The sequence below is a fragment of the Scomber japonicus genome, chromosome 1 (genome assembly GCF_027409825.1).
Source record: "Scomber japonicus isolate fScoJap1 chromosome 1, fScoJap1.pri, whole genome shotgun sequence".
Taxonomy (NCBI): domain Eukaryota; kingdom Metazoa; phylum Chordata; class Actinopteri; order Scombriformes; family Scombridae; genus Scomber; species Scomber japonicus.
The window spans coordinates 2,655,084-2,672,906 of NC_070578.1; the positions used below are offsets into that span (position 1 = coordinate 2,655,084).

General features: G+C 39.9%; 1 protein-coding gene across 1 annotated transcript in view; it reads right to left on the reverse strand.

Annotated features, from left to right (window-relative positions):
* cemip (cell migration inducing hyaluronidase 1) overlaps positions 1-17,823 on the reverse strand; it is a 117,275-nt gene that overhangs the window by 68,276 nt on the left and 31,176 nt on the right. The window contains exons 9-10 of the mRNA XM_053321159.1: positions 12,068-12,215; positions 8,811-9,002 (exon numbers count right to left, since the gene is read on the reverse strand). Of these exons, the coding sequence (XP_053177134.1) occupies positions 8,811-9,002; positions 12,068-12,215 (340 nt within the window). The remainder of the gene's footprint in view (positions 1-8,810; positions 9,003-12,067; positions 12,216-17,823) is intronic.

The window sequence follows — 17,823 nt, forward strand, 5'->3', positions numbered from 1 at the left end:
TGATGATATATATATCTAAAGTGAGAACATAACTTATAATTATTTCTGTTCATTTATTTAAAAATAAAGGATGCAACATTAGAATGGTAGGTTTCATGATAACCTTTAACATTTATACCAGCTGCAATAAAAAATAAATCATTTGGAAATATTTAATTTTTTGCAGATGGCCCACTTGAGGAAAAGTCATACAATTTCAGGCTTAAAGATATCATTAGGGTGTTTGTATTGCTTTCAAATGTCAAAATAGGTCAAATTTGACCTGGACAGTATGTTAGGGTTAACAAATTCAAGCAACACACTGTCATTTATATGAATAGTTAAGTTGAACAGCAGGACATAATGACAGTATCACAATGAAAACCATAGGACAGGGAGGAGAGTCACTGATTGTGGTGATGAATTGATATGATGGTGGAATGTGCCATGCCTTAATGGTGGCACATTCTGATATGACTAATTCCTGTCATATGATGTTTATGAAATGATCCAACACTAAACAACAAGGCCGGTTGTGTTTTGCATTCAATGATGTCATGGTATTTGTATTTACTTGAGACAGAATTCTTTTCAAAAAGGCTGTTAGAGATCAATGACAGTTATAGTCTTTACTGAGACCTAACCACATCACCTGTACTGTGATGGTCTTTCCTTCTGATTTTCAATCAGGGAGACCATGGCAGCTACTCACCTTCAAAACTCTGGAACTGGCACCAGTTTGAGGAACATTATTTCCTGTTTCAGCAAAACAGAGCAACACAGGTCCATAAAGAAAGGCTTTGCACACTTCGCTGTGGAAGAACACCTTTTGGATAAACTGGATCACCAACTGTGAACCACAGTGTTGGAGCTAACTAATGCTCTTTTGGCTGAATGGGAACAAATCCCTGCAGCCAGGTTCCAACATCTGGTGGGAAGCGTGGAACCATAAAAGTGGAGGCGTTTAGAGCAGCAGAGTCACAGCCAGGGTTTTGGAAAGGTATGTCCAACTGTCTGTCACATATTGGTGGGAGCTTTTGTTTTGACAGTTCTTAATGTATGGTGCTTTTTTTCTTATCTTTAGTCAAGGAATACCAATTTGGAATATCAATTTGAGAGCATGATTTATTGATTTCATGTTGTCCCTCAAAACCCTGCTCTCGCACTCAATAGCCTCTGCTTGTGCTTAGATTTGCTCTGCTTCTGCTTAAACTGTATGTTTACACTCATATTGAGTCTTGGTCTGGCTCTGAGCTACATAACAGATATGTTTGACCCCGTATGAGCCAGCCCTCAGCCTCAAATCCACAGGTGGGGCCCTAAATCTAAAGGTGACCACGCTTTTGCCATCAGGGCCTGTTGGCTTTGGAATGACCTGTCTGAAGATAAGGTTCACAGAATCGGTAACTTATTTTAAATCACATCTTAACACTCATTTCTATAGACTTGCTTTTATGTGCTGTCATTTGTTCATTTAAAAAAAAAAAAATTATTGTCTAATCTTTTTGCATCATCTCCTTATTGTATTTCATTGTCTTCTACTTTCATTTCCCATGTTGGCCTTGTTACTGCTCTGTGTTGTATGTCTTTGCTTTGTCTGTCGAAGCACTTTGTGAAAAAAAGGGCAACATAAATAAAGTCCAGCAGATCACTGTCCAACATGAACCAAAGTCAAGGACCTCAAGTTTTTTATTTTAATGGTGCTATTAGTTACTTCAAGCTGAACTGATAAAGACATGCTTGGCTTTCAATCAATCAATCTTTATTTATATAGGCGCCAAATCCCACAAAAGTCATCTCAAAGCAATTAATTAGATTTAAAGAGACCCAAGTGTACATTATGTGAACATTGTTGCTAGGCAACAACTAATATCAAAATGAACGTTGCTGTATTTTAGAGGTTAGGAAATGGAGAGATACCAGCAGCAAAGATAAATAACTTAGCTAATGAAGACAGTAGAAAACTAAAGTAAATTCAATGAGCTCATATGTTTTACAAACACAACTGGTGTAATTGAAGAATGTGAAGAGAATGTGAAGTTATATGAACAAAGTGTTTGGTATGCACCAGGGGCAATATTACAAAATCTGAACATGAAATCAATAAATGGTGCTCTCAAATGAATAGTGAAGCTCTTGAATAAAGATAGGAAAAGAGCTCCATATATAAATGTGGTTTATGTGTTTTGAGAGGACTCATCATCTAAATAATCTTACTTGCTGATTGCTGGTTGAATTAGTTTGACAGTGGATATTAAATCTCATGGTGAAAAGATGCAGCCTGGCTTTACAATGCTAGGTAAATGTCAGGGTAGAAGTAGAATAATACTAAATCCTACACTACTGCTCCAGGCCACCGATCCTCTCCACAACATTTATTTTCTACACTCATCATCATTTATGCTATTTAGAACTGTCAAAAGTTCAACATGTAAAACCCTGGCACAAGTTATTGGACTCAAGCTGATAAATAGCCCTGGGCTATTCTGTCTCTCTCAGCCATCTCCCAGCTCTCACGTTAGCAACAACAAAAACAACACAGCCTCCTGTCTGTGTATAACCTCAGGGGGGCTGGGGAATAGACTTGATTATCACTACATGTTCAAAAACAGTGTTGCAAAGTGGCACACAGGCAAGAATTAATGAAATAGATTACAGTCAGGTGCAGACTCAGAGAAAGCAGCCTCATAAAAATAGGATTTCCAGTCTGGATGGCCAAACAGCCAGTGACGTCAGAGAGCTGAGGAAAAAACAGAGAGGAAGGTGGGGAGGGATGTAATGGACCAATTTTGTGATGCAGCTAGGCAGGAGAGAAATGCCAGCAGCTCAAGCAGGGATCTGAAAATAAATCCTTGACTCGGAAATCCATAGGCTTGTGAATGAATGTTGGGAAGTGACAGCTATGAGAGTACATGTCATGACTTTTAGCCACTATGGGCACTGGGGGCGTTTTCTAAGACAAAGGCCACTTTAAATCATACAAGAGAACACTGAGAGCTGACTAGGCTGATCTGAAGAACTCTGCACGATAACTCCATGTGTATTTGTGCATGTATGATAAGGGATGGGAATTGAGAAACGGTTCCAAATTGTCCAATCCATCAGAATCATCTCTGAGTTAATTCTAATAATTCCTTTAATCCATACCAGGCATGTGATGTTGATGGAATAAAAAAGGCAGTGTGAGGGCAGTGTAGCCTTCCAGACTGTCTCCAGCACACACATGCTGGAGTTATCCTCAGCTATCTTGTTATTCATCTTTGAAAAAAGGCAATGTTTGCAGGCATTTTTTCATTTAGCATTGCAATCCTTTGGAGACTGACCGGCACACTCTGCAGCATTAAACGACTTCAACAAACTATGTACTGAAAAGGAAAAGAGAATAAAAAATAAAATAGTCCGTTTCACTTCAAACCCCCCCCCCCCCCCCCACTCAATGGCCTGGACAATAATGTCTTTCCCTGGAGCTGTACTGCTGGAGACATGGTGGTAACACGGCACAGTGCTCTGACTTCTGCTCATTTTCTTATTCTTTTACAGGCAGGAGACTTCAAATTAATGCATTCATTAATTACTGCAGTTAACTTGTGGCTGCAGACAATTCATCTTATCTACCAGTTATGTTTTATATATTCATCAGCATGCAAGGCCATTGATAATCAGTGGAGATAATAAATGGTTGTGCTGTTACTGAAACTCTGTGTAAGCTAACTCTTTCCACAGAAAACTGGTCAGGAATCAATAAAGAATTGAACCAATAAACAGGATTATTAACATCATTGGTATCAATATAATCTTAATAATTCCCATCTTTATTTATGATGGTATTTGTAAGCAGTGAGAGATTGAGAAAGAAAATAAGTGTCTGTGTTCATAGTAAGCATGCGTGCCAGTGTGTGTAAGCGTGAATGGGCTCAGTCAGGAACACACAGTCCTTCAGGATGCAGGCTGAGACTTTCCCTTGGCCCTGAGTCAGTTCAAACACCTTCCACTGACTCCCACACACTGCTCAAGGCTGTCTCAACCTGGCCTCTATCAGGCAGGGTGTTTATGAGCACACACACACACACACACACACACACACACACACACACACACACACACACCACACACACACACACACACACACACACACACACACACTCACACACACACACACACACACACACACACACCTATGTAGGCTCAGTCTTAACTCTCATAGAAGGGTTCCTAAAAATGAAGATGTTTCAGTGTGTGATTTTAATCTTTTCAGGCGGATAGAAAGACCAAATCACTATAGACTACATCTTAATTAAATACAAATGATCTCATCCTGAAGGAATTTCTGTGTTTTGTCAGCAAAGAAAGTATTCCTGCCATTAAAGTCAGAATCCTTCACATTTCAGTCCTGGTTGATTTGGTAACAGCTGTGGTCACTGCTGGTAATAGCAGGTGTCCTTTGACACACAGCACAGACAGTTCAGTTGAAAATGATACATGTATGGACCATTGGCAGCAAACGCACATTGAGCAGCTACTCTGACAGAATGCAATAGAAGAAGAATGGTGTATCCATTTCCAGGGGAGCCAAACAGATGGCGAGTTGAGAAGATTCATCACCTGATTTCTGTTTTAATAGAGTTACAAAGTATGAGCAAAGAATTTTTCCCCACTGTAAATTCCTTTTTCAAAGTTTTCTTTATCCTAAATGGTTCCTGACATGGAAACAAAAGAGACTCCTGAATAATATAGCAAAAGCTTTTAGGTTGTTGTATGTTACAGGCATCACTTTGAATCATTTTTAACTTCATGGTGCATGGCTCTAAATGCTACAATACAAATGAGGGGGGGGGGGGGTTAGAGTACTTGGATTACTGTTTTGATGTAACAAGTAACCTCCACAATAAGTACTCATTTGTTTAGTTACATTTTCAAAAAGGTAATCTGCAGTAATTTTGTAATGTAATAATGTAATATGAGCTACAGCTGCCTTAACTAAAAAGAATAAATTCAAGTCAGAACTTAAGCAAACTCAAAATGTTTCATTGATTCATAACCGGCCATTCACACAAACAGTGTCAAAAGCTGGGATGGTGATTGGTTGCTGCTAGCTTTGCAGCTCAACACTGACCTCAAAAGACTGAGAAAACACCCAGCTACACTACAGGGTTAAAGCTGAAAGAGACTCAACTTTATGCAAATGGTCTTGAATACAATGCGGGAGCCAATCACGCTCACTTTAATTCCTGTGGTAACGGAAGCACATGAAAGACTGTGAAGAACCAAATGGAGGAAAAGCCAATCATGGCAGTCTCCGGTGTCCCAGTTCTATTTGTTGTGTGTTTAACAAGCTACTGGGACTTTAGAAAGAAAAGGAAACAAATTGTACATAACACGCTCAACAACACAAACACAGAGCTACAGATTCATTTAGGCCAGAGACTGCATACCACTATGTCTCAGGGAGGAGAACACTTTCACTTAGTTGCTGAAGTCATCCAACATCAATGCAGAAAAAAAACTGTTAAATGTTTAATCAACAGAATCTTTGAACAGTTCAGGATTTAGTGGGTGAGTCTGAAAATCATAAACCCACCCCTGCTGCTGTAGAGGTATAAATACATTCAGCACACAATACTACTACTACAGTCTACAGTTAGCCAGTTAGCTGGGTTAGCCGCTGAGTTAGTAGCCGAGCTAGCCGCTGAGCTACCAGCAGAAAGCTCTCAGACGAAGTGTCCATGTTTCTGGTAGAGGTGGTGACTTTGATTGACAGGTGACACTTAGTAGGGGGCGGGGTTTCAGCAGACTCGGCGGACACTCCCACAGCGTTTGGTAGCAGAGAAAGAGGCTGATTTTTACACAACTTTGAAGCCTAAATTCATATATTTGGCGATTTTTTTTAATCATTCAAATTTGGCAGGGTGGTTAACAACACACTTTTCTGTGGTATGTCAAACTCAGAACAATATTTATTCTTACTTTACACAGACTTTAAAGCAGCAGTTGGTAAGTCTTATAAAAGTAACTTTTTGTCATATTTTCTAAGACTGTCACTATGTAAAGACAGCATTACATGAAACTAGAATCTGTAAAAAAACCCAAAAACAACAGGCTCATTTAGCCCCACCTACTGCTCCTACTGCAAACGGAAAAAAGAACCAATCAGAGCCAGGATTGTGTCTGATGGAGTGTTTGACAGCTGTCGATCACTGCTCACTGCTCTCACACACAGCCCCCTCCCCTTCCTCCTCAGCTCGGTCAAGCTCATGTCTCTGAGTTTCTAGGTAAGGTATAGCCATGTGAAAGTCACTGTAAAGCGTTTTATATCTAGCTGTGTGGAGTGTAGTTCATGTATTGAACGTGGCCGCGTGCACGTCAGCCTCCTCTGGGGGAGGGACTTTGGAGGCAGGGCAGGAGTGCAGTGGAGAGGGAGGGGGAGGGATCTGATAGTTGTACTTCTTCAAATTTGATGCTAAGTCCTCTCTCTCCTCAAAGTTACCAACTGCAGCTTTAAATGCTTCAGATTGAAATGCATCTTGGAAGTCGTACTTTATGTAGTATACTTTGCTATAACATTGTGCTGTAACAACACAGTGACATCACTAAACTTTGGCCAAAAATGGGGAACCAATACTAACTGTTAGACAATCACAGCAGTGAATACAGACTGACTACTCTTCTGTGTTTTTCAAACTCTGTCTGCACTTTGCATTAAAGTAAACTCAGGGCCAAACTAAGTGTGATTAAGCTTTTGTTATTCCAACATTTACACTGTGCAACAAGCAGCCTCACTCTGTTAAAGGTTACCAGAATTCATTACCATTTTAAGAAAACGGATTCAAGCCACCGTTTTACCTTTCTGTGTAAATGACGCACTTGTACTGCTTGTTATATGTGCATGGTCTTTTTCATTAGGCTAGCTTGTTTCTTGTTCCATCACCTTTTGCTTTTAACCTTGCGAAACACTTTCCATCAAAATGTTTGTGTTTTAAGGCCTATAAGAGTAAAGTGGTGGCTCGCTATTTCAATTGAGAATGAAATTCCTTCAAATTAAGGACAAAATGTGTTTGTGGTTATTGTAGCTGGGCCTCTCTAATATATTTTGTTACAGCCTCAAATGTTCTTCCGGCACACTGTGGAAAACTGTGTTGAGACTTTTAAGGATTCAGCACTCAGCTGATTACATGCCAATCAGCCTTTTGGATTTGAACCCTTCTATTCAAGAGGAAATTTAGTCTGATATTGGCACTAGAGGAAAGATCACAGAACATATGGGATTATTATTGTCAAGATTTACAGAATATTTTATGGTAATCTGACCAGTTGTTGTCAGACTACCTTACTATATCCTCCATTTTCGTCTCAAAAACAAGTGGACTCTCTGTTTTAGCATGCTCCAGCAAACAGAAGGACATACTTTTCATTGATTTCATTGGTTATGGTTATGCTGTGCAGCAAATACAATTGCGTCACAGTGTATCATGGTGAGCATCCTCCATCATCTCTCTTCTCTCACACACTCCTCTATTGTATGTAATGTATGGCTGCAACCAATGAATATTTTAAATATTTGTTTGAATTATCTTTGGTGTGTTGTAATAAAAACACATGGTGTCCACTGATTAAATGCAGTTACTGACTGGTTCAAACCAAAAAGCTCATACTGCCATTCAAAAATATACATCTTTATAACTAACCAATTATGATCAGTCATCTTGTAATCAGTGAAAAGCAGAATAAGGGTTCAGCTCCAGTTGTGCCATTGAGCAGCTCCACATTGGTCAAAATTTGTCCGCTAGACTGTTGACCAAAACAAAGTGTATCTCACACATTACACCAATGGCAGTTTAAAGTACTTTAAATCACAAACAAGGCTCTGAATGATTTGATGACGGAGTATATAACTGAAGTTCTTACACCTTACTGTCCCAATATGCCCCCCAGGTCTTCCTGTCAGGGTCTTTTAACTATTCCAGCCTAGTCCAGACTAAACACACAAAACAAAACAAACAAAACAAAGGGTGATGGGGCTCCTCGGCTCTGGAATGGCCTTCCATTCAGGTGAGCTGACTCTGTCACTGCCTTTAAATCTCATGTGAAACGTGTTTCTATAGAAAGGTGTTTTCTCAGAGCTGATAGATAACACCTGTGTGCTCATCAGCTGTTGGTTGCATTGGTATTCCTTTCATTGAGAGTTTTATTTCTGTATTTGTTTATGTGCATGTTTCATTTATTACTGCTTGCTATTGTTTTGAATTTTTCTCACCTTTGGAGAGCAGTTTGTACTATTGGCTGGAAAATGTTCTGTAAATAAAGTTATTATCATTATTATTATGTGTTAGTTCTGCCTTGTTAATGGATGGGAATTGAAGGGGAACATCAATAATTCACATTCAATCACACTAAAAATCTTGTTTTGAGTACAAGGACACAGACCCTTATTGGTATCACAGTCAGTTTCAGATGTTTCTAGATGTAGGAAAGAACAGGCTACTTTTCCTACTTTTGTCTTTACCAGGACCAAGAAATTAAGTGAATTTTCCTGAATGGGCAGCATGCTCCTTTAAGCTAAACATTTAGTTCCAGCATTGTAGGTACAGTGAGAGCCTAAAGGCTTTAGTAGTGGGTTTATGGCCCACTTTTCCAGCCGGTGGTCACTTCAAATACAGGAAAGGAAAATGTGAGCAGGGAAAACTAGTTTCACTCTCTACATCCACAGCCACTCTCAAAATAGCCTATTACTCCATGGACTACACTTTATGTTAATAGCTAAAACTGAGTGTGAGACAGTGATAAGTCTGAATGCTAACTGCACTTATGTTAGCCTGCTAGGTAGGTTAATTCACCTTGGACCTTGACCTGGTTGGGTTTGCAGGTAGAGCAGGGAAGCAGGGTGAACTCCTCAGCCTGGTGCATGGAGTAGTCAGTACTGGCCACCACCACCCGATCCCCAGATCCCCAGCCCTCTGGATGGTCAGCCAGCTCCAGGATGCTGCTGTTGGACAGCATGTCGATGGTAATGGAGGCCTGTGGACGAACTGCAGAGGGAGACAGTGAGTGTTAGCGTAGCTGAATTTACACAGGCTAAGTCACACACAGCACTGGATTACATTGGGAAGGTTCAACCCCATTATTGTGGATCTGTTCCAGCGTCTTCTGGTCAAGGAAACTCATGTCTGCTTATCTCATACTTCAGGTCACTACAAGTATGATTGGTACAACAACCACATTATTACTGACACAGCACTAAACTACCTGTTTATCTTGTGCTACATCTTACCCTCACTCAATAACAAGACCCTCCAAGATACTTGAACTCCTTCACTTGGGACAGTTATTCTCATTTATCCTTCACATGGCCTGGGGAGGGGAAATGGCTTCATAATCCCTGCCACTTCAGACTCGGCTGCAATCAGTCCCAGTCCATGCTGGATTCATGGGTCAATACTGCCAGTAGATCAATAGAGATGAAATCCTGAGGCCACTGTGCCATAACTCTTTACCCCATATCTTTGACTGGAGATTCTGTTCATGGAATTAAAACTGATGCTCTTGTTCCTTTTTTTAGCATGACTCAAAGCAGCATCCTTAGCACCTCATAGTCCCCCAGCACACCGATCTAGATATCCTGAGGTCAAATCCAAAGCCTTCAAACCCAAAATACATATGACTGAATAGACCAACTCCTATGACCTGGAGCAGCTGTGGCACAGGAGGTAGAGCAGTTCATCAACTAATTGAAAGATTGGTTGATTCCTGACTCCACTCCACTCCATTTTTGGCAAGGTACTGAACCCCAAATTGCTTTTGATGGCTGCACCAACAGTGTATGGATGTGTGTGAATGGACAAATGTGACTTGTAGTGTAAAAGCGCTCTCAGAGGTTGGAAGTCTAGAAAACCACTATCTAAGTGCAGTCCATTTTCCATTTAACCCTCCAGTATCCTTGCGAGGGTACAGAGTTGATCCCCTATTCAACACCTAACAGAATTTGGGCCATGTGATTTACCCACTGCCCATTCAACGTGATTGTGGTGCTGGCCACCACCACGTAATGTGTAGTTAAGTGACCATTTCACAAATTTCTGTGAGATCAGGTTGATGCCAATTTCTACACCCCAGATCCAGGAGTGCCATAAGGGGTTTAAAAGTTAGGATGATTCTAAGGGCCCTTGACTGACAGGGGCCCTACATTTTTTTAGAACATTATATTTTAAATATTTCATATATCATCATTTCATTTAAAATGTTTATATGCAGTACATATTGTACAGTTAGTATTGGACTATAAGAGTTGCAAGTCATCACAGGTAGAGGTGTGCTTACACAAACTGCTCATGGTTGGTGTGACCTGTGTGTGTGGTGGTGTGATATATTTTCATTGGGTCCACAGGGATTAAAGCAAAAAAAAATCCTGAGCCTGAACTTTTTTAGACTTGTGCACGTGTTTTTATTGGTGGCTTCATCAATATCCAATGAAAACATGACGTTTTTTAGCTTGTTGGAAAGCTGTCTTTTGAACTCTGGTGTTATGCCGTGTGTGTTCAAATAGCTGGCATGTTGGTTAGATACTGACAATTTATTTAAAGCAATTTTGTCTTCAGCTATTTTTTGGCACAAATCCACCAGAGGTTGGGCGATCTTGGAAGACAGATCATGCTCAGCAATGAATGCGCACAAACAAATTTTCAGATCACACACACGGTCAGTAATTGATACCGGTACATCCGCCGTTGTTGTTGCTCCTGGTAAGCGCGTTGTGTGTGGTACAGTGCAAACAGCTGCTCTATGAGCAGGGTCTGACTCGTGACGAGGAAAACCTTTTTGCCGCTGGATGCGTATTTAATCTTTCTGGAGCACAGCGTGCAGAGTTTCGTGATTTGATGCAAAATACTCAGACATGTACAAACATGGTGATTCGTGACAGTATGCCTACGGAACATTTGTTTTGCTGCAACATGATCACCGAGCATCAGAATTTTTTTCCAAGTAATTAGAATTGGTTTCATGGACTGTGGCCAGAGGCAGATTTGACAAATGATCCTTGAAGCATGATCGCCTACTAACACCATGTTTACACAGACTATCGCAAAATAAGCTAATTTTGCAGCAGCAGCAGCTTCAGTCTCCGTATACACAGGATGGGTTCAAGCGCAGCACTGAGTGTAGGTAACCTGTGTTTTGGCAGTGCACAAAGCCAAACACATAATCACTTCAGCTAGGCGCATAAAACGTAAGAAAAGACTTGAAGCATAAAAATGTGCTTCAAGTTGTAGTTTACATTTACAGTGTGAGTGAATAACATGTCTCAGTTCACAATAAAGGGAAACAGAATGAGTGGGCATACAGCTGTACTATGACATCTAATGTGTGCAGGGCAAGTGTGGAATGATGTGAACGGATTGTACCCGTGGTTAACTTTGACAAAAGATCACGCCAGCACTCCCAAGCACTCTCTACATAACAGAAACAGAAACAGCAACACACACACACACACACTCAGACAGACAGGCCCAGACAGAGTTCTGTGGTATCGCAGTGTGGTTGGAGCAGCGCCTGTGAACTCTGAGCTTGCCGTGTGGCAGTGTTTGCCTGCACCATGATGTGAGCTCCATGCATTCCTTCCATAGCACCCTGCCCACGCACACAACACATACTCAGGAGCACAGCCAGAGTGTGTGTGACTGTGTATATATACACTGTATATACACACACACTAACCGATACAATACTGTTACCCAGAGAGCCACTCCACACTTATTTTGACCCAGTTTTAGTATCATTGTTTATATAACTATTGGGTTAACTAATGCTTATTGTAATCTATTCAACTCTTTTTAAACATACGTCACAATTAGAAATTGGCTTTTAATGACATGCATCTTTTGCAATTTTAAACCACATACTCACATCATTTCGTATAAGTAATGATACATTTTGGGCAGTTTTAAGCTTGAGCTTTGTGTGTTTAACACTATTTCAACCATATTTAAGTTTGGGTTAATAAACCAGAGTGTGCTTCCATTTAAAAAGCATGCAAATAAAAAAATGCTCATTTTCACATTACAGTCACAAACATACCGACATAGAATGACAAGCTTACCAAGTTTTCCACAAAGGAAACGGACTCTGTAGTTGCGACAGAGGCCATGAGCCTGGTCCTTGTTGAGACAGACAAAACCATAGTCCTTGGTTTTCTTATGGATCACGTCTCCTGTCTGGTTGGAAGGTATGCCATCAAGGGTTTCAGCCTGGACAAGGGAAAGGCGGATTATAAAATGTATACTGGTATTTATAAAAGCCAATTTCAAACATGAAAACCTTGTCAAAGTTTCTGACACACCAATGGTATAAGCCTTTTTCCCAGCAGATATTTGGACTTGTCAAAGTAGGAAAAGCACAGGAGTTACTAGACACATTAACAATAGACCATGAAACTGAAGCATATAAATGGAATTTAGCCATCGTTCATTTAATTAATTACACCTGTGTTCTTCCTTTTGTCACATGTTAAAATGTTTTCTCTAAGAAAATCCCTACTGTGCCTAACAATGCTCCTCAAGATTAAAGGCTTCAAAGTGCTGGGAAATATGCTTGTAAGAAGCTTGAGAGACAGACACAAAGAGATCGCTTGCCACTTGGCATTGGTACATCTCTTATTTGCAGGCATCAAAAATTAAGATTTTTTTTCACCAGACATCTGGTATTTGTCTGGGGCCTAGTTTATATTCTTGGCAAACTGCAGGAATTTCATTAAGACTACCAGTACTGAGAGGGAGTCCACTGTTTTCCATTGTTGCCTATTCTCAGTCCTGGGGCTAGTTCTGCAAACCGGCATCACAAAAAGACTATTTTCCACACTGCAGGCATCACAAGCATACAGCTATGTGATGTGATGACACTCATTCTGGTCAGTTATTTCCATATCGGTATTATGAAACTGTTACAGCCTCACTAAAAGATTACTGTGGTTTTGTTGCAGTTGTTATGATATCATTGGAGTGTCAGTTGCAGTGGGGTTTTTTTGTAAGTTGTTTGTCTTGGTAATTTCCTTTGTCACATAAAATCTGTGTACAAAGAATTCTTAAGGTCAATTTATGCTTTCTGTGTCTGCATGGCTGTCATGTGAAGATGTCTGTGGTGGTCTGTGTGACATAAATATCATTTGTCCATATCTGCAGCAGTACTGACTGTACACAGCGCATGTGCTAGAAGAGCAAACAGGAATCCCTTTCTCCTCTACTAGCTATATCTATGTACTGTATTCCTATTCTCATCAAGTTGCTTTGCTTTTTTCTCCTGCATTCAGACTGAAAACAGTCAGGTGTAAAACAGTAGAAGGGGCTGTGTTGGTGTTTAAAGTCCATGTAAAGTAAGAATAAATATGTGTTCTGAGTTTGACATACCACAGAAAAGTGTGTTGTTAACCACCCTGCCAAATTTGAATGATTCAAAAAATCGCCAAATATATGAAATTAGCTTCAAAGTTGTGTCAAACTCAGCCTCTCTCTCTGCTACCAAACGCTGTGGGAGTGCCCGCTGAGTCAGCTGAAACCCCGCCCCCTACCAAGTGTCACCTGTCAATCAAAGTCACCACCTCTACCAGAAACATGGACGCTACGTCTGAGAGCTTTCTGCTGCTAACTCAGTTGCTAGCTCGGTGGCTAACTCGGCGGCTAACTCAGCTAACTGGCTAACTGTAGACTGTAGTAGTAGTAGTGTGCGCTGAATGTATTTATACCTCTACAGCAGCAGGGCGGGTTTATTTTCAGACCCGCCCACTAAATCCTGAACACAGAAATCTTGAAAAACAGTTTGTGAAGCCTAGCTCCACAATTCAAATCTAAATGGTTGAAATGTTTTTTTACACTTTTTTAGAAATACATTTATGACCTATTTAATGTGTTTAGAAGAAAATGTCTGAATTCACTTTAAAGTTTAAATACAATCAGGAAATCCAACTGGAGTAACACATTATTGCATTTAAAGGCTGCCCTCCTGGTACATTACTTGCTGGTACCTGACCCAGTGTGGGGCAGTAGTCTAGTCTAACTTTATTGCTTGCTTGGTTGCCATTCCTCAACTGAATTTTATATCATGTTGGTTTAGCTAGTGAGCTGTAAGATATCTATAATTTACTCACTGTGAAACAGCTGTGGTAATGCAATGGTGAGAGTCCCATATCAAGTCAAATGTTTATACATTTTCCCACATTGTTTTCACTTTTTTTCAATTCACTGCCAACCTCAAAATTGCTCTCTTATATGGACGTTATACATGGGAACTGTGAAAGCATTACTGCTGCATGCTTATACCAACAGTGCTCTAGTGCTTTCCAAGAGATTTCCCTTCATAACAGAGCCATGGCAGTGGAGAGGCAAGCAGAAGCTGCCAATTTCCCTCATTTTTATAGACGTGTTCATTTGGTGAATGATGCTAATGTCTCAAAATTTATGTGGTAGCAAATTACTGACAATTCTGTACATGTTTTTTTCTGATAAGTCTCTCCCAAAAAAGTAATAAAACTACAGATTGAACTTCAGTATCCTCAGTGTTACAGTTACAGCACCAAGACTTGGAACAACAAGAGGAGAGTACAGACATTTGGCCTCAGGCACTGAGAAACTCCACATTTCCGTAGAATGGTCAGATAACCACATTATGTAACATATTGAAACGAGACCAAAAAAAAACCACTTGGTTGCTAAAAATAAAGATCCCACAGAGGCAAATTAGACAGTGAAAAGTGCAAACTGAGGAAAACTCTGACTATGTCCAGACTCTGCGGAAAAATGATGACACACATAAGAGCTGAAAACCCGAGCAGGAGATGGCCTTTCTCACTAATACATACTAAATAAATAGTTAGGGATTCCTACTAGTTGGAAAAAGACAATCAAAAAACTATGATTATTATTTCCAACAGTCTATTTGGAGTTGTTTTTCATTTTGCAAAAAGAAAAAAAACACTCCATGAAGAGATCAAGAGAAGAGGGCAGACTGTAGAACAGCTATAAAAAGATGCAATGAAGGTAGCAAATTGATCAAGTTGTTGCACAGCAGCCATAAAAAAGGGCAGCTACAGGCTACAGTAGCTATTTTTCATGGTAATGGTATGGGTGTTGGAGGCAGTGTGGGCAGATTTGGTGCTGCTGCTTATCTTCATAGAAGGCAAACAGCTGCTTCTTTATGGTGCCAGCCTGGATCCACATTCACTGACTGCAGCCTTGTCATGTCCCAGCAGCACAGTAATAGCAGGCTGCTTCAGTGCTGCTGAGAAGTTAAGCAGTTAAGCTTAAACTGTTGTGGGAATCCAACAGAACATCAGTATTGCTGGTTCAGCACAGCCTGTAGCTATATTTTTGATCAGAGAGTTGCTCTGTGGCTTCCTCTTTCTTTGGTGTGAGATTTGTCTGGGCAGTGAGAGAGTGAGAGACAGAGCCTGCAGGAGAGAGAGAGAGGGGAGAGTTGGCAACTCTCGTGGTCAATAAGAGATCAAGACCTGAGCTGCTGAGTGAGTCACTGTTGGTCCGATAATTCTCCGATGCTCCTGCTCTTACAAATACATTTTCATTTTCCTCTTTTCAGATACACTTTGTTGTTCCAGGGTTGCTTTGGTACTTTGGATTGTCAGGTGTGCACCTGATCATTTTGTATTTGAATTTTATAGTTAGTAGGTTTGTTGTGTTTTTGTTTTTGGGGTGGCAACTTTGTTCTTATTGATATATTCAGGCAAAAAGAAAGTGCTACATGATGGTGTATAGCAGGGGTACTCAATTAAAATTCACTGAGGTCCAATTAGTGAAAGTGTCCTCAAGTAAAGGTCATGTGTGTTATTTTTCAGTATTTCGAAGTAGCATTGTAGTTCCATCAGCATCTGTGGCTAGATTGTAGACTGTCACAACTTGTGGGACTCAAATAAGTGTAATATAAGTATATAAATAAAATACAAATAAAATAAGAATAAGGATTCAAACCAAGGACGCTGTGTTTATGTGGCATGCACTCTAACCACTCGACCACCAGAGCACTCCAGAAGAAAGCATTTTAAAATATAGTGCATTACAGAAAGCTTTTGATTGTGCTTTTAAATAAAGTGTTTCTCTCTGTCTCTCCTGTATCTTCGCGTGTCCAAATGCACAGATTTGATTGGCTGATTAGCATCACATGAAAAGATTGGCTATGCACATTGGTCTGTTAGTTTCTGAGGGCCGCTCCACTTTTAGCGTAATAGCTGGATAAGCTGCACCTCTTAAAATAGAAACTCTAGGACAAAATTTAACAATCCTCAATATTTCATCAGTTACAGGTCTGGGTCTGGATAGGACAGCGTCTGGGTCTGGATCTGGACCACGGTCCTCCTATTAGTGACCTCTGGTCTTTCATATTATGTCTACAACATAATGTTATTACATTTTATAGGGACATACTGTTTACAGTTAATTTTAATGACAATTGCAGTCCCTTCATTCTTTGTTGGGGGGTTGCCTTCAGCCATTTCTGCATGATTGCTTTCTTGCTGGTATACAAAAGTATCTTAAAGACACATTCATGACTGAATCAAGTATTTTGTAGTTAAACTGTGGCAAAAAAGCAATTCACTTCTATTCCAAACATTTTAGTGTCTCTTTAGAAGAGCCTTACCAGTATAAAAGAGTGACAGGGTGACTCAAAACATATGAAAATGATAAGGCCTCCAGCAAATCACTCTATCCCTGAGAACCCTGCTGTATGAATTTCAACTCTGGAATCACAAAATATTGTTTATGTTTTTTCAGCACAGTTCTCACCAGGATCTTGAGTTGGTGGTTATAAAGTGGCTTCCCTATTATTCCAGTCATCCTCATTTATCTACAGGCCCCATTCTTTCTTAAATTTTAGTTTCACAAAGTCAGTAGAACAGCTTTAGTGCTCCTGATAATACAGTAGATATTTGTTTTTTGTTTTTTAAAAAAAATCTTATTTCCATCTGTGAATATATTGACCCAATTTGAAAGGTATTTAAAAGCCTTTTCATTACTTATAGTGAAGAAAGCTGTCGCACTTTTCATTTCTACCTAAACTGCATATCAAGAAAGTAATAAAAAGTGTCAACCGATCATATGTTCTTGTTTGACTATTTCCTGTTCTATTCTATGTAAAACAGGGAAGAAAAACTGTGACACTAAGAAAAAGAATGCAGCTTAGCAGAGGGTGACAGCTACTGTGGGAGCTTGTGAAACATTCATTATTAAACAAATAACAGCTAGCTGTGGTAGTGTGTTTTTTAATAAAACTAAATCATGTTTACTATTCATTAAAGATAATGATAAAATAATGTGGTACATGTCAACGAGCACTTGAGTAACACTTCAACAGCGACTCAGCCACTATGGAGCTGGCCACACTTGGCCGTTTTGGAGCTTTGTTGCTCACAGTGTGAACATCTCATTATGTAGAATTAATAACTTGATATATCTGTTTGATGGATGGGAAATGAATGTAACTGCTTGAATTCCTATCAGCTCATTTGTAGTTCATTTTCATCCTCCTCTGTCTCTTCTTCTCTCATGCACCAACTCTTCTGTCATTATCAGATCCTACCACTCCCACCTGCCCTGCAAGACCCCCCCCCCCTGTGTTCCCAGCATGCCCCATTCCCTGGACAGCTGTTTTCACTTCCCCAGTCAACCCAGCAGTGGTTCATCTTTAAAATTCCATCGATATATTGGCTGATGTGGTTATCAATCACTTGTGAAAAAGATACATAATGAAGGCCATGATATTCAACAGTTTAAGAATAAACTTAATCTTTATAAAATGACAGTGCAGTTAATCAGTGCACTGAAACAGTAAACTTCACTGGGAATTTAATATGTT